We start from the raw sequence: 24,234 nt of genomic DNA on the forward strand, positions 1-24,234 counted from the left end.
ACCAAAGGCCCACGGTGCACCACCACCACCACGTGGCTAATCGTTTTTCCCCACTCGGCGACACACCCGCTGAGAAACCGACCCTAGTAATTGGCAACTCTTGTTTTGCGCTACGTGAAGCCGACTCCAGCTACCATAGTTAAGTGCATTCCAGGGGCCAGAGCGGGCGACATAGAAGCCACTCTAAAGCTCCTGGCGAGAAGTAAACGTAAATTTGGTAAAGTTATTATTCATGTCGGAGCAAACGACACCCGGCTTCGTCAGTCAGAGGTCACCAAAATTAACATAGAGTCGGTGTGCAACTGCGCAAAAACGATGTCAGACTCCGTAGCATTCTCTGGTCCCCTCCCCAATCTGGCCAGCGATGAAATGTTTAGTCGCATGTCGTTGCTTTCTCGCTGGCTGTCACGGTGGTGCCCTGAAAACCAGGTGGCCTTTGTAGACAATTGGAGCACTTTTTGAGGAAAACCTGGTCTGATCAGGAGAGACGGTGTCCATCCCACACGGGATGGTGCCTCTCTCATTTCTAGTAACTTGGCTAATTTTATTAGACCCAAAGTGACCTGACAATCCAAGGTCCAGACCAGGATGCAGAGTTGTAGTCTTACACACCTCTGTGCTGCTTCCATAGAACCCTAATCCACCAACAATAACATATTTAACACTTTAGAGGTAGTCTGTGTTCCATGGTTAAAAGTTCACCAAGCACAGAGCAGGGGTGCGGTCAATCACCATAATCTTATTAAAATTAATACCAAAGCACAAGTTGGAGAAACTAATATCACAATTAAGTGTGGACTGTTAAATATTAGATCTCTTTTGTGTAAATCCCTGTTAGTGCACGACCTGATAGCGGATCATCACATTGATTTATTTTGTCTTACTGAGACCTGGCTTCAGGAGGAGGAGTATGTTAGCTTAAATGAATCTACACCTCCTACCCATCTTAATTATCATATTCCTCGTGTTACTGGTCTAGGAGGGGGAGTGGCAGCAATCTATCAAACCAGAGAAGACAGAGAAGTTAGTGAAGCTTCAGACCTATCTTAAAGACATAAAGTCCTGGATGTCTTCAAATTTCCTCCTCCTTAACTCAGGAAAAACTGAGGTCACGGTGTTTGGTCCTGAACCTCTTAGGGATAGATTAGATCACATGATCACTCTAGATGGTATCTCATTAACATCTAGTCTCTCTGTGAGGAATCTGTGAGTAACTTTTGACCAAAATCTCTCCTTGAACTCACACATTAAAACAGTCTCTAGAAGTGTTTCATCTGAGGAACATCACAAAGATCAGGAAACTACTGAAACTACTGATGCTGAAAAGTTAGTCCATGCATTTGTTACTTCCAGGCTGGACTATTGTAATTCTTTATTATCAGGGTGTCCAAACAACTCTTTAAGAAGCCTCCAGTTGATCCAAAATGCTGCAGCCAGAGTTCTGACAGGTATTGACAAAAGTATAACTCCCGTACTGGCGTCTATTCATTGGCTGCCCATTAAATTTAGAATAATTTTTAAAACCCTTCTTTTGACCTACAAGGTCCTCAGAGGCCTAGCTCCATCCTACCTGGAGGAGCTAGTGACACCTTACCAGCCCAATAGATGGCTACGCTCTCAGAATGCTGGTCTACTTGTGGTTCCCAGAGTCTCTAGGAGTAGAATGGGGGGCCGAGCATTTAGCCACCAGGCCCCCCTACTATGGAACCAGCTCCCTGTCCAGGTACGGCAGGCTGACTCCATCTCTACTTTTAAGATCAGACTTAAAACTAACCTCTTTGAAAAAGCTTATTGTTACTAATTCTGCAGTTCCAGTTACTATCATAGACAGACAAACTATCATACTTAGGGGGTCGTCTAATCATTAGGTTAACATCTTAGCTATGCTGTTATAGGCCGAGGCTGCCGGGGTCCAGAAACATGATCACCTCTGTCACCCCACTGGTTTCCATGGTTTCCTCTCCTCTCCTCTCCTCTCCTCTCCTCTCCTCTCCTCTCCTCTCCTCTCCTCTCCTCTCCTCTCCTCCTCATCAAGTAGACTAGTTATGCTGATTCTTGTGTAGTTTTTCTGCTCCCCCCCCCCCCCCCTTTCTGTATTCATCTACAGGTATCGCCGCCTTCGGACCTGCGTGATAATCTCCGGCCCCGCTGACCCACTCGGCTGGCGGCTTGCATAAATAGTGTATTTTTGTATGTGTTTCTGTGCTCTGTGCTTCTCCTCTCCTCTCCTGTCCTCTCCATTCTATCATCTACCTGTCCTCCCCCCTCTCCTCTATCACCTACCTGTCCTCCCCCCTCTCCTCTCTTTACCCAGCCGGCCATCAGCAGTAGGGTCCCCCTACATGAGCCTGGTCCTGCTCTTCTTCTGTTAAAGGGGATTTTTTCCTTCCCACTGTTGCTTGTTGGGGGTCAGGCCCTGGGATTCTGGAAAGCTCCTTGAAACAATTTTGATTGTAAAAGACGCTATATAAATAAAGATTGATTTGATTTGATTTGTACAAATGTTCTTCTAATGTATGTGGACTGACTAACACCTCTGAAATATTTCCGTTTACTTCAAAAGCCAAAATATTGGAATTTGTCACAATTTGGTGCCAATCTGGTCTGACGGCAGACCCCCTCAGAGTGTTCCTCCTGGGCTGAGGCTCAGACTTCTGCCAGAAGAAAATCTTTTTCTGGAGGCTGCCTGAGAAGCTCTTCTCAACTCAGGAGATGCTCCCGGGTTTCCCAATCTTGTAATTGCAGATAGGACCACGTTCATTCTGAGTACAGGAGGGGGTCATTTACTGCCAACACAATGAGACTTATAAGGTCATCAAACCTGTGAAATCTTTTGAGACATGAAAGAAATGAGAGACACAAATGCAGGTGAACTTTTAATGAGGAATTGTTGGGCAGCCGATTGATCCTGATGAACTCGGAGCAGATGTTGGTGTCTCTGGGTGGACTCAATTGTCCTTCTGCTAGAGATCATGTAGTATATCTGGATTTGTGAGCCACTTTTTTTTCCAAAAAATGTTTTTTTCTGTTGTGCAGCTGAAGGATATTCATACAGGATTCAGCGGAAGTTCTCTGAGGATATAGACTGGTCATATACTGGTGAGTACCACGTTGACAGGGAACACCAGAACAGTTTCCCACAGGTGAAAACTAAAACATCATCACTGAGGGTTTCAGCTGATTAGCTGGATGCTAAGAGCTATATCTAGAGCTATAAGTAAGTGATACACTTCACCCGCTTGATTTAGCATGTTGAATCACCATCATGTGCGTTCACAGCATATGCAAAAAACAAAAAAGGTGACAAGAAGCGGAGGAAGTTATGCACGAAGTAAAACTCACATAGGTGTACAAATGTACTTTGGAAATGCAAAAAAAAAAGCTCTGATGTCAGTTGTACTTCTGGAGTCTCCTTAGCCCAACAGTGACATGTTCCAAACACGTATTTCGGAAATAATCCAGCTCAACAGAACCTGAAGCACCACCACAATCATTTCTGTGCCAATGTGTGCCAACAGTGTGACGAGCCAGTTTGAGAAACCAAGCAGATAAAAATAGAGTGATGCTTCCAGATGTTTTGAGAGTACATGAACTTTGGCTCTGTGCTCTTTAAGGGACTTTAAATCAAAACAACTGGGCCAAGAAGTTTCCATCCTGCAGCAACGCCAGACAGTCTCCTATCAACATCGAGGAGAACCTGGCTCAGGTGAAGCTGCACTACCGGGAGCTGAGCTTTGAGGGCTGGGAGAAACCCACCACTGCCCAGACCACCATCAAGAACGATGGGAAGACTGGTAAGAACACATGCTCTCAACTCTGGAACCAGAACTTTCAGGCTCTTTGTTAAATGTTAGACAGGGTTTTGGGAGAGAATGTTGGTCTCCCTCGAGGTGCAGATGTTTGCTCCACCTTTCTGTTCATGAGCGCAGTGAGAAAGAAAAGAGATGATGATGAGTGAACACATTCATGTTTCATCATGAACATTTCAACAGGATGTATTCAGCTGAGTCAATATTTACCCTCTGTGGAGGGAAATGAGCTTGTAGAGTTAAGCGATGGTCCTGAAGAGAAGGGCACAGTAATCATCACTGAAGAGTTGCTTTAATTCTTGCTTCTCATTATCAATGCAAACATTGAAACAGAATCATTCAGCCGTGGGACTTCTGGATCACAGGGGAGGCACACTTTACCTCCCAGGGTGAACCTTTCCATTTCCATAGATAGCTTACCTCCTCTACTTCCTAAAACAACCATCCCACAACAGGAACATTTCAGTAGGAACGTTAAATCAAGGCAGGCCGAAGCTTGACATTGATGTTTAGGGATGGGGAGCGCCGATACCAGGCATTGGTATCGGGCCGACGCCAGACCTTTTTAAAAATATGGGTAGTCGTAATCACTAACCCGAACCAGCAACCAGGTAAAAAAATGTTCAAACATAGCAAACATGACTTCTCCTGTCCCAAAAAGCTCACAGGTTTGAGAAGTCTGTTAGAGTTGCTACAGGTGTAATGAAGAGGAGTTCCTTGTTTTGAAAGTTTTTCCAGAGACTTCAGTTGCATAGTTTACAGATATCTCTCTCATTAACTGATGACATTTCACAGCATCCACATGTTGTTTGCTAGTAAAGATGTTGCTTTCTTATAATGTTGCTAGCTAACGGTTGTGCTAGCTAAACAACTTGGGTATTTCTGTCAGCACAGATGTAAAAAAAAACACAATAAAGCCAATGAGAAGTGATTGTTGTTTGCATTAAACAACCAAAACAGACTAGACATGTCCCCTTGCTTTCAATGTATTTATTGTATCTTTGTGACATTTATGTTTTGAGTGAAGGACATCACGATGTGAAGGACACTAACAGTTTTTAATTTTTAATATGTCGGATGCAGACAAACATATTGGCGATGTGGAATGTGCAGTATCGTTATTACAAAAAGGTAATTTAATTATATTAAGGTAATTCAGTGACAGTTAAGCTGTTATTTCCATTTTTTCTCAGTTCATTTTGGTTTGTCCTGATTAAACTTTGAACTTACATCTGACCAGTTTTAAATGACCTCTAGAGGTCCTGGATATGCAACCATTTCACCTCAGTCAGTTTGGGAAAAAACAAAACACAAGGCTAAAAAGTACACAGTAACCAGAGCACAAGCATAGACAATAAATAAATAAGTTATTTAACTAGACATGTTGGTTCCTCACCTGATCGGTTATGGGCTTATGTTGTAAGTCTAGTTTAAGAGTAGGAATTTAGTAAAGGACCTCAGGGTGTAGAAAGAGATACATTCACAAAAGTCCACAGATGTGTCGGTAATGGTGAGTAATCGAGTGCTTGACAATGAGTGCTCGAGTGTGAGAATTTGAAAGTGAGGACTCACAAAAGAGGACTCATACTCGCACTGAAAGAAGTGGTATCAAACATCCCTAATGATGACCTCCCTAATGACCTTAACTGACCTTGTATCTTGTCAGTGGCCATCAACGTGGATGGAGACTTCTACATCGGTGGAGGGAGTCTCAGGTCAAAGTTCAAAGTAGGACGCATCACCTTCCACTGGGGTCGCTGCAACGCCTCAACAGAGGGCTCCGAACACAGTGTGGATGGGGTCAAATACCCACTGGAGGTCAGGCTGATGTCATTTAAGCTTCAGTATTCTGCTGCTCATGTCTGAAGGGGTGTGAAGTTGTTTGAAGAAGTGTGAATGGGTGGAAAGGTGTGTGAACGGGTGTGAAGGTGTGTAAAGGTGTGTGAAGGGGTGTGAAGGGTTCTGAAGCTGTGTGAAGGAGTGTGAAGGGGCTCTACTCCTCTGCTCTGCTCCCACAGATGCAGATCTACTGTTACCAGCCACATCACTTCCACTCGTTAGATGAAAGCATCAAAGCCGGGGGCAGGATCGTTGCACTCGCCGTGCTGTTTGAGGTATGTGCACATGCATACGCACCATGCTGTGTAATTAGAGAGTGTAAATGTGATGCTGGGAGTGGATGAACGGGAGAGTTACCAGACTCAGCTGAAGGAGTGCACGCCTGCTGGTCCTGGATCAGCTTGTTGCTTCTCTGAACTGCAGTTTGGCCTCAAGCTGTTGGTACTTTCAGACAGAACAGACAGAATCTTCTGAGGTGAAGCTACAGGAACATCTGCCTTCAGAAGGTCTTCACCCTCCTGGTTTTGTTTTCTGGAATAAACAAGCTCACCTGGATGATGAGGAGGTTCCTGTAGCCTCAGGCTGACGCCCACGCTATGGAGCAGACATAGCAGAGATGGAATGTTTCTTTAGAAGTGTGAGATGTTCTCCTGGGCTCTGGCTCTGATGGTGGAGCTGCCAGGAGGGCTTCTGTGACCACTCTGGTTTCTGTCTGCAGACCAGCAGCCAGGAAAACAGCAACTACGCTGCCATCATGGAGAGCATCAGTGGCGTCAGCAGATACGGTGCGTCCTCCTTTCTCTGTCTTTCTTTTTCTTCTGTTGACCCAAATGTTATCTGTGCAGGTAAGAGTGCACAGGTGTTACCCTTCACACTGCAAGGGCTCCTGCCAAACTCCACAGAGAAATACTTCGTCTACAACGGTTCTCTGACCACGCCCCCCTGCAGCGAGACTGTGGAGTGGATCATCTTCAAGAACCTGGCAGCCATTTCCGATGAACAGGTGAGCTAAACCTGAAGCACCTGTTGAACTCAACTGTGCATACAATCAAAAAGGCAAGATGAAGTATCCATGGTAACCATTTTCCTTTAGTCCTCCTGAAAGCCCAACTTGATATTAACCCACTTTGTGGTAGCTTCTGTGGATATTTGTCCATCAAGTCATCACTTAGCTTGTCCATTTAGCATTTAATCTGGCAGCACAAAATAAGGAGCACACAAATACCACTGTCTACCACCTGGAGACCACAGTTTTACCTTGGCATCATCCATCTTTATGCAGAAAAGAGAAATTGAAAAATTACAAGTCAAAGTGTTTCACAAATACTCAGTAGCTTCCAGGACAGTAGCCCAAATAAACTCTGGTCTCTAAAGGCTAACACCTACCTAACACCTACCCCATCTAGCTAACACCAACCCCAGCTAGTCCCCCTCCCTCTCCTTCTCCCTCTCCTTTCTGTAAAGCGCCTTGAAACAATTTTGATTGTATAAGACACTATATAAATAAAGATTGATTTGATTTGATTTTGATTTAACACCTACCCCAGAGAGTTATCTTCTACCCCAGCTAGCTAACACCTTCCACAGATGGCTAACACCTTCCCCAGCTGACTAACATCTAGTAAGGTAGCTAACACCATAAAGCCTGTCCCAACTGAGTACATCTCCAGCTGAATGCAAAGTAGACATACAGACAGACATATAGATGTGGAGACACCAGGGTCCACATAGCTTCCTGTCGCATGAACAATCATCAGTTGTCACTGCGGTGAGATCACAGAGAATCTCCACCATTTCATTTAAAATCACTCTGGTTCCATAGAATCATCAGTTTTAACAGGAACACTGATGTAGGTAAGAAATGTCCTAAACACATCCCAACATGTCAAACATTCCAGCTGCACCTTACCTTTAAAAGAGGTGGTGCTGACACCAAGCCTTGCATAACAGACAGGTGACTCACCTACACAGGTAATGAGTAGGGTGAACAGTAAAGACAGGTGACAGTAGCAAGCCCACTGAAGTTCTACCTATTTTGAAGTGTCCATCCATCTATTATGTACATCTGGAGAGAGGCGGGGTCACCCAGGACAGCTCACTGCAGGGCTAACCTTGACCTTTTAGCTGTGAGGTGACAGTGCTAACCATTGCTGTGCCACCATTTTTAAATGTCCATCCATCCATCTGGTTCCACTTTTCTATTTAAATGTTTCTGTAATAATCAAAGATTTATGAATGGCAAATTAGAACATTAAATCAACTGAGATGTTTTTCAAAAAGAGGTATTTACAGCTGAGCTTTGATTTTTGGAGCTAAAGATGGCTACTGCTGCACACATGAACCATTCATATTAAATGTTGCTGTGGTTGTTAGCTCACTATGACTAGCTATTAGCATCAGAGTTTGTTATTCAATGTTTTTATGTCCATAAAACCCCAAACTTCCTGATAAAGATGTGAGTTGGCTCCCCTCAAACCCTCCCCTCAGGCCTCCAGACTAGTTTTGCAGGCCAAGAATTCAGAAGAATTCAAACTTTCCTAGTATTTATGTTCAGACTCCAAATGCTGGACTGAATCAGTTTCCTTTCGAGATTTTATCTGATGTGTGCTGGTGTGATGTTAATGCTGCTTTCCTTTGCAGCTGGAGACGTTCTGTGAGGTGATGACGATGCAGCAGGCTGGATACGTGATGCTGATGGATTACCTGCAGAACAACTACAGGGAGCAGCAGCAGCAGTTCATGGGTCAGGTGTTCTCCTCCTATACCGGCAGTGAGGAGGTTCTCACGCCAGGTAACAACAAAAAGCACCAGCAGGAGACTAAAACACAGAAAGGTCACAGCAGGTCACACAGAGCAGTGTGATTGTCACGTCACGGGAATCTGATCCAGTTAGCACCAGTGCTTCCGATTTTGGAGCATCTTTACAGAAAAATCCATAAGCTCCAGCTAAAAGTCCACCACAACATTTGTCAGGCCCCAAATATTAAAAAATCAGCCATTACCTGAACGTTGCAGACATTAAAACACTTTTTCTAATGTGTTTCTCATCACTGAGTTGATCCAGTTTGATGAAAGTCCACCAGTATATTCGGGGCCTCATCAGAATTTTGGATATGAGCACTAGCAGTTTAGCTGTCATTAGGTGTGTATCAACTTCCTGTCAGAACAGCTACATTCATCAGGAACATGTGGGCCTCAGAGCAGGAACCACTAGACCAGCCATGCTGGGTTTATGGTGCCCTCTCGTGGTGGTTAGATTATTTCTTGTTACTGATCATTAATCTGTTTTAATCCCGCCCACTGTCTTTAATCCCGGTGACGGACCCACAACACAACAATACCATAGAACAGAGGTCGGCAACTCAAAATGTTGAAAGAGCCGTATTGGACCAAAAAAAACAAAAAACAAATCTGTCTGGAGCCGCAAAAAATTAAAAGCCTTATATATGGCTTATAATAAAGGCAACACATGCTGTAAGTGTCTATATTAGCTGTATTAATCTACTTTCCAAATGATAAGTAGGCTACAAATACATAAAGAGCATTCATGATTAAATGTTTATGTTCCCTGCAATGCATCCTGGAGAGAATGACGCACCACGTGACTAGTCTGCTGTACGATGGTGCTTTAAGTTTAACTTCCATTATAATGAGATGTTGAAATTAAATATTTATTATACATATTTTTACAGCATTGTAAATCTTTAAGAATGTTTGTCATGTTTTTCCTCCTACAAAAATTTTATTAAAACAAGAAATATATTCACACCATGTTTTTCCATTTTCACATTTTTGAAAAAGCTCCAGGGAGCCACTAGGGCAGCACTAAAGAGCCGCATGCGGCTCTAGAGCCATGGGTTGCCGACCCCTGCCATAGAACCTTCTCGGTCTCTGCTGCTTGGATCTGAAATGATCCAGGCTATGGAGATCTGAAAGTTGATCTGTATTCTTCTGTCAGTGTGTAGTTCAGAGCCGGAGAACATCCAGGCGACTCCTCACAACCTCAGCAGCCTGCTGGTGACGTGGGAACGTCCACGGGCGGTGTACGATGCCGGCATTGACAAATATTCGGTCAGATACGTGCTGGCCAGTGGGGAAAAGGTCACACCGTCCGTGTACCTGACTGATGGAGACCAGGACGTGGTGAGAGTCACATGACTGAAGCTCTCAAATCAGTGACTGATGAATGCTCATGATTATGGTCCGTATGGTCTGTTTGTCACCATCAGCATCTGGGACATGAAGTACAGGGTGGGACAGCTGTAGTCCGACACTGAAGAAATAAAGCTGACTGAATTGAACTGGTCGCCATGGTTTCCTATATTAAATCAGAGCTGATATAATACCTTCTATATCCACCAGGGGGCATTACTCACCGACCTGTTAGCCAACAGCAGCTACGTGGTCCAGGTGGCGGCGGTGTGCACCAACAGTCTGTTTGGCCGTCTAAGTGCTCCTCTGATGGTCACCATTCCCATCGATGACCCGGGTAAGAGACAGACTGAAGGTGGAGTCTTGAGTTAAAGAAATGAAAGCAGCATTGCTTTGATTTGGAGGAAAAGGTCCAGGTAGCTTAGGTTATCATCTTTTGGGGGGGGGGGGGTTCTCACTTGCTCTCCATCTTTGATGTGTGCTTTGTTTGATGAGATCCTGTGTTTCAACCTGATTTTTTTACTTGAGCTTACTTTCTGCCACAGTTGTAGATGCCACTGCCATCTTTGTTTGTGTTGTTACTGTAACAGTATAACTGGTCTGTACTTTTGCAGAAACAACTTGGAAGCTTGTAATACACTCACTTGGAATCATAAATTGTCCCTTTTTCTGTAGCCTGTTTGCCAACAGCTAGCAGACCAAGATTTGTCTAACCTTGAACTATACTCTAAATCAATTAGCCGAGGAAGCAACGTTCATTTTTTGTGTTTCTTCTTCTGTGAAAGACCAAATGTAAACTTCTTTGATCCTCCGACAACAGAAACGAACCAATGATCCCTGAATAAAGACATTAAACTGTCTCCATGTCTGACTGCTGAATTAGAACCAGTCTTCTCCTCAGAACCACAGCAGATGATCACGCGTTTAACTTGGTCTCCAAACTCAAAGATCTTGTTTCTTCATGTTTGACTTTTCTGAATCATCTTCCTCCGTCTGAAACGTTAAACCTCATCTCATGACTTCACCTGTGACAGGTAAGAGCCACCCCCTCTCAGCCATCCCTGAACATTCCCATGTGTCCTGTGTTTCACGTGTGTCGGGGTTCTGTCCCTGGAGGACAGGCAGAAGGTTCACAGCACAGGTTTTGTCTGTTCGTCAGCTTTTAGAGGAGGGTGCATGAAAGTGTGACACGTGTGAATGTCCTTCTGTTTTTGTCCCTCCTTTATGTCTTCTCCACCTCCTTTCATCTTTTCTCAGAGAAATGTCTCAGTTTAATGCTCACAGTTTAACACATAAAGGCATCTGGACTTTTTATAGGATGTTGAAGACCACCTCTCCTCTCACCTGATGATTACCCTCAGGTCTTTGGTGCTCTGGTGCACCTGTACTGGGTCTGACCTGTGTGTCTTCAAAAACCTACAGAAGTTCAGGTCCTGCACTTGTGGGTGAGGTAGAACTTTGGTGGCGAGCTCCCATCAGGCGCAGCTTCTCTCCAGATCACCTGGTCTGAGTTCACACAGCAGAAACTTCACTGTTCAGGTTGATTATGGAGTTGTTCTGTTGGAGTAACCGTCCCACCATGGGCGGTGTCACAATGAGATCACGTTCATCCCCTCCAGGTGTTGGCTTCACATGTTGCCTGTTCTTTTTTCATTGTGTGTGCTTCACTGTGATTGGCTGCCAGTGTAAAAAACTGGTCCGTTAGAGCCCATTGCTATCTGGACTAGTCTGGAGAAGCCATGGTGGCTGCTGATTTGTGCTCCACTTAGGATTGTTTTTTATTGATCTTATGTTTCTGTGTTTCCTGTGCAGACGGAACCTTGGATCCTGATTCTGATGACTTCCTTGTGGAGGTGAGGGAACCCTCCATTTCTCTGTGGTATCGCTTTACTTGTTCTCTTTTTAAAGGTGTTGTTCTATTACCAGCAGGACCGATTCGACCTCGAACTGCTGTGGAATGCACCCATCCACATGAATGATTACAATCCTACCCAGGCTCCCACAAGCTTTCCACGTTCTTCTGCATCTGAACCTCATCTTTTCCTCACACCTGAGATCAGGAGCACAGCAGAGTCTGGAAAGGACCGAACTATGACTGATCTGCCATCCTGGGCCAAGCCAACTGACCACAATCACGTTCTGTGCCAGTTGGCACGCTGCACAACAAAAGACTCTGAAAAGCGAGTTGGTGGTGTGAGGACCACTCCAACTTTCGCCAGTGCTTCATTAGCATCCAACCAGGCTGAAGCAGACACCAGTGTGGACACTCGTCCAGGAGGCCAACCAGAGGTTCAGGACGAGATCTCAACCCAAGAACCTGATAGAGCAACAAGTCAGAGCGTGCTTCATTTTTCATCTATCCCGACCTCCACCCAGTTGAGTGGTATTCTCTTACAGACATCGTACCCACTGGCTACCGGTGAGCAACTCTTTGTCCTCCCCTCCTCTGCCTCCTCTTGCTCCTTTGCCTCGGACCCCAGCTTTTCCTCCACCCGCCTGCATGACCCTTCCGCCTCGTCCTGGGCTCTTATGTCATCCTCTGCATCAGACTTCCAGCATGTTGCTACAGACCCAAGTCCAGCTACTGCTTCAGTTCCCTCAGCTCCTCTTGCCTCCTCCTTGCCCTACTACCCCTCTGACCCCCTGTCTGATGGGGGCTCTGATTTGTTGCCTGCGGCGTCAACCTTGAAAGTTTCTCTTGGTGATACCCCTCCTCTCCAAACAATGCCGTATCCATCTGGCACAGAATTTCCTGACAAGTTTCCCGGGTCGTCTGGGGACCTATCACTGTCAACACCCTCCCTCAGTCCCACCCTGCAGCCTTCAGTTCTTGTCTCAAGTGTCTTCCCTTTCTTTGGCACAACTCTGGGTTCATCTCATTTCTCCTCTGTTGGGTTTGAGGAATCAAAGTACGCTTCAGGAAGCAAGGTAGAATCTTTTTTTCCTGACACAGGTAGTGGGAGGTTTAGGTTAGCTACTGATTTGGACCCCGTATGCGGTTGCTCACTGGAGTCATCGGGTTCTTCCTTCTGGTTGCATGCTTCTCCTCATGTTCCTCTGCCATCAACAGTGTGGGACTCTGTTAGCTTAGCCCTGTACTCTAGCATCACTTCAGGCTCCAGTGTTAGTATCGACAGTTTTCTACATTCTGAGTCCATGCTGGGTTCTGGTGGTCTGTCCTTGGACCAGGATTTGCTCTCCCACAGTACTGATACTCCATCTTTCCCTTTCACCCTCTCACAAATCAGCCAGGGCGCCTCCACCAACCTGCCCCTTTCTGTTTCAGCCCCACTGCCTGCTGTCAGTAGATCCTGGCTGACCAGCTCTGACCTGCAAACCTCTGCCCCCCCTCTGTCAGCCTCTGCCACTCCATTTCCCCTCACCCCAGAGGAGCAGACATTAGACATTGGCAGCGGTGCTTCTGGCTCAGCCATTGTTCCCGACTCTCAGGAGAGTGTAGATCAGGAGTGGGACAGGATTCAAGTCTCTGGAGGCTCTGGAGGAAGCAAGTACCCTCTCTCCACCAACACCGTTCCCCCACCTACCACCTATCAGTCCACCCAGAGTCCCCATAATGAACACTCGTCGGCATTTTATTTTGAAAGTGAGAGTGGTAGCGCCACAGAGGTGGGAGATGCAGCAATGCCAGCCCTTCCTGCTGTGAGCGCGGTATCACCCTGGTCGTTGGGCACAGAGAGGCAGAGTGGCTCAGGTCAGGGTGAAAGCCTGTATGACAACGAGACGCCCTCTGACTTCAGTATCTCTGAGCACAGAGAGAGAGAGGAAGAGGAGCCAGTTGCAGGTAACAGAACCCGTTGGCTGCCTGAACATATGGATTCATCTCTAGTATTTCAAGGGTTGCATAGCCACCATTAGCACAAGCGAATGATGTTTCAGGTGCTAAAGTCCATATGAGCGATGATGATGTCGTTCTTTGGTAAATCAGGTTGGGTCAATAGGTCCAATGACTAAGAGCAGCCAACTGCTGTTCTATTATGCTAATGTAGGGTGAAAGATTTCTTCCACCAGTTTAATATACAGAAATATTCTCACATCCATAATCTAAAAATCACCAAAATGTTGGCTCATCAGTAATTGTATTTTCTTACATATTGTTTATATCATTAGCATTGGTAGCAGCAGCAATAATAGCATAGTATGAATATTGGAATGAGTATCACAAACATTAGTGTTACTACGCCATAGTTCTGGTCTAGTTTTCTATTTCCTAATTCATTTTATTAACTGTACGTTATCTATCGGTTTACATAGCTTTTGTAGCATTACTCATGAAGACCACCAGAGTGCAGTAGAGCTGTAAATATCTTTAATTTGTGTTGCGTGAGGGAGGGTAAATATGTCATTTATTTCCAACAATGTACTTTCTTTTATCATTTACAGGGAATATTGATACATGTGGTGTGTGGTTATAGCTGTGGTTTCATCTTGATAAAATTTTTAAAAAATAAATAAAATTTCAAGGTGTGGTGGGTGCTCAGCCTGTAGGGATCTGGGCTGAGATGCAGAGGGTTCTTGGTTCAAACCCCAGTGTAGACTAAACATAGGAGGGATTCTGGAAGCAGTAGGAAGTTCCAGGATACTTTCAGAGCACCACCAAGGTACCATTGAGCAAGGTACCGAACCACCAAAAGCTCACATAGGGCCCTTTGATGAGGGGAGAACCCTGCTTTCTCCGCCCCCACCCCCAATAAATCAAATCAAATCAATCTTTATTTATATAGCGTCTTATACAATCAAAATTGTTTCAAGGCGCTTTCCAGAATCCCAGGGCCTAACCCCAGACAAGCAACAGTGGCAAGGAAAAACTCCCCTTTAACAGAAAGAAACCTTGAGCAGGACTAGGCTCATGTAGGGGTACCCTCCTGCTGATGGCCGGCTGGATAAAGAGAGAGGAGAGGAGAGGAGAGGAGAGGCACAGAAACACACACAAAAATACACTATACAACGGGTCAGCGGGGCCAGAGGTCATCATGCAGCTCCGAAGGTGGCGATACCTGTAAATGAATAGGGGGGGGAGAGAAGCAGAAAAACTACACAGGAATCAGCATAACTAGTCTGCTTGATGAGGAGGAGGAGAGGAGAGGAGAGGAAAAAGGAAAGACAATTTGATTTGGAGGCCAAGCACTCATCTGTCTTCCATCATAGAAAAATGCTACATTAAAAGCTGTAATTTTGAGTTTGAAACCAAAACCCTTTTAAAAAAAAGAAAAAAGAAAAAAGTCTTGAATTACAATCGAACCAAAGGTAGCAAAGTTCTAAAGCCATCCAGTGAGGATGATGAAGGTTGGGCCTTCCTCGCATTATTGGGCTTAAAAACTCAAATCTATTTTCATTGGCTTTTTTCCAAAATCTAAAATATTTACAATATTTCATCAAATTCAGATTAATAAGATCAAAGGGAAAAGTTTTCAAAATATTCACAGATCAATCAATGACCGTCAGTCATGTGACCAAAACAACTCCTTACCTGCGTAAGGCTGAGTCTATGGCGTCTTCTTCCTCTCTCCACCTTTTTGTTGAGTCATCTGGTTAATGAAGCCCAACTAAACCGGTTGGAACAATCAGACAAAACATAAAGATCAAAGAAAGCAGCACATTTGTTGTTTCAGTCTCTGATTCTAGAGCAGAGGTCGGCAACTCAAAATGTTGAAAGAGCCGTATTGGACCAAAAAAAACAAAAAACAAATCTGTCTGGAGCCGCAAAAAATTAAAAGCCTTATATATGGCTTATAATAAAGGCAACACATGCTGTAAGTGTCTATATTAGCTGTATTAATCTACTTTCCAAATGATAAGTAGGCTACAAATACATAAAGAGCATTCATGATTAAATGTTTATGTTCCCTGCAATGCATCCTGGAGAGAATGACGCACCACGTGACTAGTCTGCTGTACGATGGTGCTTTAAGTTTAACTTCCATTATAATGAGATGTTGAAATTAAATATTTATTATACATATTTTTACAGCATTGTAAATCTTTAAGAATGTTTGTCATGTTTTTCCTCCTACAGAAATTTTATTAAAACAAAAAATATATTCACACCATGTTTTTCCATTTTCACATTTTTGAAAAAGCTCCAGGGAGCCACTAGGGCGGCACTAAAGAGCCGCATGCGGCTCTAGAGCCATGGGTTGCCGACCCCTGTTTTCCAAATTGTATTTGAGTCACCTGTAGGGGGCGCCGGAGACAAGAGGAAGGCAACCATTGCGCAGGCCTGTGTGCATTGGTTGTCTTTGTTTTCCACCATGCTCTCCTGACCTTTACACTTCCTTTTTTTCTCCTGACGTTTTCTCCTGGCTACTCTCAAGCAGTTGATAGCTGCGGATTCAGGTGCTCTCAGGTCAGCGAGTGTTGTTCAGTGCTACAATGACGCGGTATGATCAAATGTGCTGGTGGGTGTGTGTGAAGTTGAGCTTTGGCAGGTGGCTGGAGTGCTGCTGTCAGCAGTGGTGGCGGTGTGTTTGTGAAGATGTTGAAGTTCTGACTGAATTTTTTTCTCAGGGTTTGGTTCTACTCAGCAAGTCAAATGATGTCACATGAAGGCTGGTCCAACTATGCATCAGAAAATCTTTTCAAAGTGGTCAAAGGTCATTGGTATCCAATGATTTAACTGTATTCCTGCTGATGGACAGATAAGCAAGGGAAGAGTGATGAAGGAGGAAAACAGAAAGAGAAAAGGAACAAACACATATATCATACATGCAGATAAATGGAAGTGGAAGTATCACTAAAACTGAGAAGGTCAGTCTCAGAGAGAGGGGGCGAGATTAGAGATGTAGACATGCAAGAATCAGGAGAAAGGAACCCACCTGATCGTGTCTCTGGTCCCCAGCAGCCTGAGCCTGTAGCAACGTAGCTAAGACAATGCTAAAGCATAGCTGTTCCTCTTCTCACTATTAGCATTAGCTTAGTGAATCTCACATTCATCAACATTTCAGTAACTTAGATCTCTTCATAGCTACTAATAAAATCCACACACGTTTTCGACCATGTGTAACGCTTGTGTAAATGTACAACCATATAAATAATGCTTGTCACTCTTGTAAATTACAATTTTAATTCATATTGCGCTCTGTTATAAAAATAATAAGCATATGCCTTCAAAAAACATGATATAGGCATATCCTAAACATGACAAACAATTAGAAATATAAGACATTTAGTTAGTTAAATTAATTGGCAATAGGTGGCTCTTAACCGTATCACTTTTTAAAAATGTTAGATAGCTCTACATTCCGACAGCTATCACGGATTTAGATTCGGCTATATCAATTATGCAATATAACATTGCTGGTTTCACATTTCTGCTTCAATCTGGAGAGAAAATTGCCCAAATTGTTTGGCACTGTATTGATCTGAATTGATCACTAAGGTATCTGTCATCTAAGGTCTTTTTTTTTAGAATGTAGACTATTGTGACATAACATTTATTACCTTACCATCTGGGGTCGCTATCTCCATCAGAGATGATTCCTGACAAAGCGCTCTCCCCAATAATTCCTGCCATTCGTCTGTATTTGACAATTTGGACAGTGAGCCTCCTGCTCCTTCTGTGTGCACAAATACGTATTTGGCCTCTAGTTTTTATATCAAACCACTTTCCTTTGACCTCGGGCATGGTTCTGGGGATGGCATTCACTGCGTCTGTTACCTCCTTCCAAGCTTTTGATTTGCCTGTCCCTGTCACACCACTGCTTATTGATGACATTAAAATGTGTTTTATTTTAGCTCAGCTTCACTCAAAATAATCCCTATCTCTGCTTCATAAAGTTTTGAACTTTATGAAGCAGAGATAGGGATTAACCTTTGTTCTCTCTCATTTTGCTTATGCCATGACTGACAGGTAAACCGGACACATCAACGTCCAGTGACATCAACAATGGTGCTCATTGCCAATTCATGAGTGGAGATTTATGCAAATTGCTGATTAGCGGGAGCGGACTGTCAATTTATGATCGTTTGGCATTCATGATCTACAGACGTGTTTACAAGATCCGAGTTCCCCAAACACAGTTTCACGTGTTCCTGAATCCGGAGTTGTTTGTTAGTGGAGTAGGCTTATATGTGTAAATCTGTAGCTACTGGCCCCCGTTCTACTGTGAAAGCTTCTGGAACTAGCAGTAAACTGAAATCCTCTATGTTATGGATTGGGGCTGAATATGTCTGAACAGTGGGTAGCAACAAAGTGTTTGTCCTTCATGTCCATGACTTTGTCCCCCTCCTCTTCGTCAGAGATTAGCAACAGCAGCCACGAGTCACGGGTGGGATCGGTCAGGGAGAGAGAGAGGACAGCCGTCCTTTCCTTAGCTATTGTGTCCAGCCTCGCTGTCCTTGGCCTCATTGTCCTCATCGGCATCCTGGTGTACTGGAGGTGAGTTCTGTTGCGCGTATGTCAAGGTGTCTTGGACAATATCATCGTCAATCAATCAATCAATCAATCTTTATTTATATAGCGTCTTTTACAATCAAAATTGTTTCAAGGCGCTTTCCAGAATCCCAGGGCCTAACCCCAGACAAGCAACAGTGGCAAGGAAAAACTCCCCTTTAACAGGAAGAAACCTTGAGCATGACCAGGTTCATGTAGGGGGACCCTCCTGCTGATGGCCGGCTGGGTAGAGCGAGAGGAGAAGGGGGAGGACAGATAGAGGATAGAATAGGTAGGAGAGGAGAGGAGAGGAGAGGAGAGGAGAGGAGAGGAGAGGAGAGGAGAGGAGAGGAGAGGCATAGAGCATAGAAATACATACAAAAATACATTATATTGAATATTGAATAAGCTACCGGTTGAGTGGGTCAGCGGGGTTGGAGGTCATTATGCAGCTCTGAAGGTGGCGATACCTGTAAATGAATACAGAAGGGGGGGGCGGGCAGAAAAACTACACAAGAAATAGCATCACTAGTCTACTTGATGAGGAGAGGAGAGGAGAGGAGAGGAGAGGAGAGGAGAGGAGAGGAAAGGAAAGGAAAGGAAAGGAAAGGAAAGGAAAGGAAAGGAAAGGAAAGGAAAGGAAAGGAAAGGAAAAGAAAGGAAAAGAAAAGAAAAGGAAACCATGACCCAGTGGGGTGACAGAGGCCTGTCAGGTGATCATGTTTCTGGACCCCGGCAGCCTTGGCCTATAGCAGCATAACTAAGATGTTAACCTAATGATTAGACGACCCCTTAAGTATGATAATTTGTCTGTCTATGATAATAACTGGAACTACAGAATTAGTAACAATAAGATTTTTCAAAGAGGTAGATTTTAAGCCTAATCTTAAAAGTAGAGATGGAGTCAGCCTCCCGTACCTCGTCCATCTTTGACCTTCAGCTTTCTGTCAGAGGCATCTCTTCTTATCTTATTTTTACTGTTGTCCTTGAGAATGTTTTAAATTGACAGGATTTCAAATATGATCTGAGCAGCACTTCATGGCAAAGGTTCCCAACTTTCATCAGACAGGTTCAGACAGCTTCTAGACTTCACAGATTGTTCTTGTTTTGAACTCCAGTCCTTGTAGCTGCAAGACTCAAGCAGCAATAATCCCCAGATTAATGAACACCACTCTGAGGGTCGTCAGCCTGACCGTGTCCAACAGGAGGAGGCATGTCAGCATCTTGTAAGGCCAGATTCCAAACGACACTAATCCTGCCGTGCTCTTTTTCACCGCCGCCACAAAACACAGTGCTCATTTGGACACGGCTGATGTGCATTTAAGATCAAGCAACTTTAAGTGATATGCAGCTAATTAGCAACAGACAAAAATATTTCAGCCAGAGCAGGATGTTAGCATCTGCTTCAGTTAGCGCTAATGAGCAGCTGTTCTTTTCCAACCAGAGTTTCTGGTAGTAAAAGGAAGTTCTGTGTTGTTTGGAGTTGCCATAGCAACATGTAGCCCCTATCAGAGAGAATGGACAAGATTTAGCCAAGTTGTTGCTAACGGTGAAGACCAGAGGTTCTGTAAGCTTCAGGTATGTAAACATCTGGAGATGCCCCCTGATGTGTCCATGCACACAGGATCTTTAGCAGCGGTGGCTCTTGCTCCATACAGGCTACAGCGTTGCTTCTACAGTCGCCCAGAAACAACCAGCAGAATTAAATAGGAAATGTAATACATCTTTACATGTAAGATGATGTTGCCCTCCTCAACAGCCACCACAACTTTCCTGAACGGACAGAAGGGGTCAAGTCCATTTTCTCACCACTAGTTGTCCCCAAAACTCACAGACTGGATATTTGAATCTTTAGAACCTGAAAAACACAGCAGGACACAGCCGGTGCTTCCTGCAGAACATGGCATTAATCTGAGCTTCGATCTCCCTGCTGCTCATAATCCCTGAAGCACATTTGTGTGACGCCACTGCTTCATCCCAGGCGGAGCCCATCCTGTTAAAAACGTGTTCTGGATTATGAGAACACAGATTTTTCATGTGTTTGTGTGAAGATTAACGTGTATTCTCCCAAATCTGGGCCCAGTGTGCCGTGGAAACAGATGTTGACTGATGTGGGGAGACGTGTCCACAGCGATCTGTACTGCTCCATAATCAGAAAGACCTAGTCACATCTGAGATCCAGCTACAGATGCAGTTCTTCAGAGGTGCTTTCATTGTTCTGAAGAACCCAGAAGACTGGAGTGAAGCAAAACAATTCAAATGTTGCCATGGCAATAGTATTCAGGCTCCAGTCTTCTGGGGTTGGTTATTCTCTGCAGATCCTCTCAACTTCTGTCACGGAGACTTGAGGTTCATGTCAAGCTTCATCCAGGACTTGCATAATCTCTGCCTATTCTCTCCTCTACCTGTCCTCCCCTCTTCTCCTCCTCTCTCTCTACCCAGCCTCTACATGAGCCTGGTCCTGCTCAAAGTTTCTTCCTGTTAAAGGGGAGTTTTTCCTTGCTTGTTGGGGGTCAGGCCCTGGGATTCTATAAAGCACCTAAAGACAATTTCGATTGAAGCTATTCAAATATTGATTAATTGATTGATTGATTGATTGATTGAAGGAAGGAAGGAAGCAAGCAAGCAAGGAAGGAAGACCTTCACAGAGGTCTCACACTCAGTCCGGGGTTGTCCTGGTTGTGTGCCACGAAGGTTCTGCTCTAACCGACTTTGTGTGTGTGTGTGTGTGTGTGTGTGTGTGTGTGTGTGTGTGTCTGCAGAACTTGTTTCCAGACGGCTCACTTCTATGTGGACGATAGCTCGTCACCCAGGGTGATTGGACCGACGTCCAGCGCCACTCTGACTTCTGGTGTTGACATGTTCTTCAAAATGTGATTTGCTTGAGTGGCGTTTATCAGGTCTCAACTGTGTTTGCTTGTTCTTCTTCAGATAAACAGTCAGCGTTATCCCTCACGGAGTTCGTCAAACACGTCGTTGAACTTCACAACACACAGAGTTTTCACCGAGAGTTTCAGGTATGACTCAAATCAACAATCAAATCTTCAGACCAGTTGCGCCTGTTCTCCGACCCTCCACCAGAAAAAACTTAAAGGACTCTTTATTTTTTAATGTGTTCGTGGGCTTGGCCTGGTCTCTGCAGGTGTGTTTACAGGTGTGACATCATCAGCAGATGCTGTGGATGTTGAGGAGGTGTTGCTTGAATGAAGCTTCTTTTCCTTCAACATGTTTTTCTCTGCCTGACTGTTCTCGTCAGTTGAATTTGTCTCTGTTTTCTTGTAATCCTGTGTGTTTCACCTCTTTGCTTCACTGTGTTGTCATGGAAACATCCTTGCTGCCTGCCCTTCCTCACCCTCATCATAGATTGTAAAGGAGAGCTATGAGGTAAGATGCTCTCCTCATCTTATAATTCAGCAGACAAAAGCTGAGTTGGCTATTGCTCAAACACGACAACCTGAGCCCACTGTACCACTGCTACTTCCTGTTGTTGAATCAGCTGTCTGTCATCTGATACCGATAACTACAAAAACTACAAAAAGATTATTCAGCCTAATTGTTTTTAGTTCCAATGATGAAACATGTGTGTCCAGGAGGTTCAGGCATGCACGGTGGATATGGAAATAACAACCGACAGCTCCAACCAGCTCCGACAGCTTCCTGACAACAAAAGGAAAAACCAATACAGCAACATTTTGGCCTGTGAGTGGCTGACCATTGGTGACCAGTTGTGTTTTGTCAGATTATTTCATCTGCTACAGTTTGCAGTCATCTGATTGGTTGTTTTGTGCTTTGAACACAAATATGAATTCATCACAAAGTTTGTCTCCTCCACATGAACCATCAGATGACCACAGCCGTGTACAACTGATGCCAAAGGCCCACAGCGATTACATCAACGCCAACTTCGTAGATGTAAAAGAACTTTTTTCAGCTTTGACCATTTTGCTGTAAAACCCTCATCTCGCTGGGGTCAAGTAAAAGCTATGAAGCAAACAAAAGTTTCTCTGTCAGTTTTCATGGAAACATGACGTTCTGCCAGCAATTCACTGTGTGATGATGATGTGTGAAGGTGGACCAGTTGAACAATGATGCACTGCAGCATTTGTTCTTCCGGTACAGGCCTGGCCCGCACCAGTATGTGCAAACACCCTTGATCAGTGTTCCTGTGAGTGAGTGAGCACATTCTCCTGTCTCAGTCTCCCACCTGTATGTTGTCAGGGCTTCGGAGTGCCGCGGTATTACATCGCCGCTCAGGGTCCTCTGAAGTCGAGCACAGATGATTTCTGGCGAATTATTTGGGAACAAAATGTCGGTGTTATCGTCATGATCACCAAGCTGGTGGAAAACGGCAGAGTGAGCTTCCTGTTGACATCTTCAGAAATGTCAGCATTTTGTTGCTGTTTGATGTGTATTCTGTCTTTTTTGACACGCTTCCCTAGAGGAAGTGTGACCAGTACTGGCCCACAGACATGCCGCAGGTCTACGGGAGTTATCTGGTGACTCTGAAGAGCAGCAGAGTTCTGGCCCACTACACCCAGAGAACCTTGACTTTGAGGAACATCCACACCAAAAAGGTGCTGCCTCTGCTAGAAGTGAGCAGAAAACCTTCCTGTGACCAGACACCGCCCATGAAGCTGTTCAACAGCATTTCCTGTGTGCTTGGCATGCAGGGCTGTCAGAGGGGCCGGAGCATCGAGCGGACAATCACACAGTACCAGTACACACAGTGGCCCGACATAGGGGTCCCAGACTTTGCTCTCCCGCTCCTCAGCTTCATCCGCAGGTCCTCGAAGGCCAGGACAGACGATATGGGCCCCGTCGTCATTCACTGCAGGTAAGATGGTGCGTTTCTGTCCCTTAGCGTCAGATCTTGCTCATTATTTGTGTTCCACAGCGCCGGAGTGGGACGGACGGGCACCTACATAGTGCTGGACAGCATGCTGAAACAGATAAGAGACCAGAACGCCGTCAACATCATGGCCTTCCTTAAACACATCAGGAAGCAGCGGAACTATCTTGTTCAAACTGAGGTTAGAGGTCATCCCCAGCCCCAGTGCTGAAAAATGAGACAATACTCATCTTTTGTGGGGGAAGCTGAGGTCCCACCGCCTTCACAACTCAAAAGCTCTGAAAAGTCTATTTGATCTGACGCGATTAATCTAATAACCTCCACAGGAACAGTACGTTTTTATTCACGATGCCTTAGCAGAAGCCATCACGTGTGGGGAGACGGAGGTGATGGCAGCGCACCTGCGCAGGTACGTGGATGAGCTGCTGGCCCCAGGGCATGCTGGGAGGACACGCCTGGAGAAACAGTTCAAGGTCAGTTAGCACAACAACACTCCCTCTCAGTCAAAATCCGAGGTGTTGATACAGGTGTGGTTTCTCCTCCGCAGCTGCTCCGTTGCTCCGGAGTGAAAGTGCATGATCATTCTGCGGCGCTGCTTGACTGTAACCGCAGCAAGAACCGCAGCGGCGCCGTGATGCCCGGTGAGCCCAGCAGCACGCTGGCACTACTAAGCTCCATGCTTTTGTTAGCGCAATGTTAAAAATACAGTAGCCTTCTATTAGCCTGTCTTAGCCTTGTTTTCATCTGCATCAGTCTGAAGAAATAGTTCTTTTCCAGCTGAACGGTCACGAGTTCGCCTGTTGGTGACGGAGGGAGAAACGTCTGATTACATCAACGCGTCTTACGTAACAGTAAGAAAATGTGGTTTCTTTTTCATCAGTTCACCAGAAGTAGCGTTACGTTCATGTGTCAACCTACTGTTCACCTGTTTGTAGCTGGAGTTGATGGTAAGAAAAGCTTCATGGCAAAAAAAAATCTGTTTCCTCCTGTGATCATCTGCAGGGTTACAGGCACAGCCGGGAGTTCATCATTACCCAGAATCCTTTGCCTGGCACCATGAAGGACTTTTGGAGGATGGTGTGGGACCACAATGCGCGCATCATTGTATCGCTGCAAGCAGCGTGGGGGAGCGAGGTGAGGAGATAGCCAGCTCGCCCCCTGTGATACATCACACTGCTTGAGACACTAGAACTTCC

At 44.9% G+C, this 24,234-nt stretch overlaps 1 protein-coding gene across 8 annotated transcripts in view; it reads left to right on the forward strand.

Moving 5' to 3' along the window:
- Nucleotides 1-24,234, forward strand: part of ptprz1a (protein tyrosine phosphatase receptor type Z1a) — a 29,586-nt gene that overhangs the window by 3,980 nt on the left and 1,372 nt on the right. Inside the window, exons 2-27 of one of the 8 annotated variants that reach the window (XM_011607107.2) lie at nt 3,037-3,099; nt 3,615-3,794; nt 5,476-5,627; nt 5,828-5,923; nt 6,367-6,433; nt 6,494-6,651; nt 8,289-8,439; nt 9,607-9,791; nt 10,011-10,137; nt 11,613-11,653; nt 11,727-12,219; nt 13,087-13,602; nt 18,057-18,195; nt 20,952-21,040; nt 21,121-21,206; nt 21,553-21,573; nt 21,780-21,888; nt 22,034-22,101; nt 22,408-22,542; nt 22,629-22,781; nt 22,860-23,023; nt 23,084-23,219; nt 23,365-23,511; nt 23,586-23,679; nt 23,816-23,889; nt 24,041-24,172. In XM_011607107.2, the coding sequence (XP_011605409.2) occupies nt 3,037-3,099; nt 3,615-3,794; nt 5,476-5,627; nt 5,828-5,923; nt 6,367-6,433; nt 6,494-6,651; nt 8,289-8,439; nt 9,607-9,791; nt 10,011-10,137; nt 11,613-11,653; nt 11,727-12,219; nt 13,087-13,602; nt 18,057-18,195; nt 20,952-21,040; nt 21,121-21,206; nt 21,553-21,573; nt 21,780-21,888; nt 22,034-22,101; nt 22,408-22,542; nt 22,629-22,781; nt 22,860-23,023; nt 23,084-23,219; nt 23,365-23,511; nt 23,586-23,679; nt 23,816-23,889; nt 24,041-24,172 (3,776 nt within the window). Of the gene's footprint in view, nt 1-3,036; nt 3,100-3,614; nt 3,795-5,475; nt 5,628-5,827; nt 5,924-6,366; nt 6,434-6,493; nt 6,652-8,288; nt 8,440-9,606; nt 9,792-10,010; nt 10,138-11,612; nt 11,654-11,726; nt 13,603-18,056; nt 18,196-20,951; nt 21,041-21,120; nt 21,207-21,552; nt 21,574-21,779; nt 21,889-22,033; nt 22,102-22,407; nt 22,543-22,628; nt 22,782-22,859; nt 23,024-23,083; nt 23,220-23,364; nt 23,512-23,585; nt 23,680-23,815; nt 23,890-24,040; nt 24,173-24,234 lie in introns of those variants that run through there. The other 7 variants (XM_029841414.1, XM_029841413.1, XM_029841416.1 and 4 more) reach the window with 7 other exon arrangements.

This window comes from Takifugu rubripes, chromosome 9 (genome assembly GCF_901000725.2).
Source record: "Takifugu rubripes chromosome 9, fTakRub1.2, whole genome shotgun sequence".
Lineage (NCBI taxonomy): Eukaryota > Metazoa > Chordata > Actinopteri > Tetraodontiformes > Tetraodontidae > Takifugu > Takifugu rubripes.